Source organism: Penaeus monodon, chromosome 20, assembly GCF_015228065.2.
Source record: "Penaeus monodon isolate SGIC_2016 chromosome 20, NSTDA_Pmon_1, whole genome shotgun sequence".
NCBI lineage: Eukaryota > Metazoa > Arthropoda > Malacostraca > Decapoda > Penaeidae > Penaeus > Penaeus monodon.
The window spans coordinates 40,102,257-40,102,548 of record NC_051405.1 but is presented as its reverse complement, the minus strand read 5'-3'; the positions used below and the strand labels follow the sequence as shown (position 1 = coordinate 40,102,548).

Genomic DNA, 292 nt, shown 5'->3' with positions numbered 1-292 from the left:
AGCACTCCCTCCCTTACCAGATCAGGTCATCCGTCACAGGGTCTTGGGAATATCTGCAGAAGCGGGTCTTCGGAATCCTGGGTTTAGCGTATCCTTTCTTCCGCGTCTTCACCATCTGCAGCTCGAGAAGGTACTCCTCTATGTTGAATTTGGTTCCGCCCATTCTGCGTGTTGTGGGGGAGGTGTAAGGTTTTAGGGAGAGAGAGAAGAGGTCGTGGTGGATAAAATATTGGATTAGAAATTGGATTGAAAATTGGATTAAAGATTGTACTAAAGGGAGTGCTTTATTCAG

At 46.6% G+C, this 292-nt stretch overlaps 1 protein-coding gene across 1 annotated transcript in view; it reads right to left on the bottom strand.

Moving 5' to 3' along the window:
- The window catches only part of LOC119586077, a 13,457-nt gene that overhangs the window by 7,279 nt on the left and 5,886 nt on the right, over positions 1-292 (bottom strand). The window contains exon 2 of the mRNA XM_037934778.1: positions 18-168. Coding sequence (XP_037790706.1) covers positions 18-163 — 146 coding nt within the window. The 5' untranslated portion in view covers positions 164-168. The remainder of the gene's footprint in view (positions 1-17; positions 169-292) is intronic.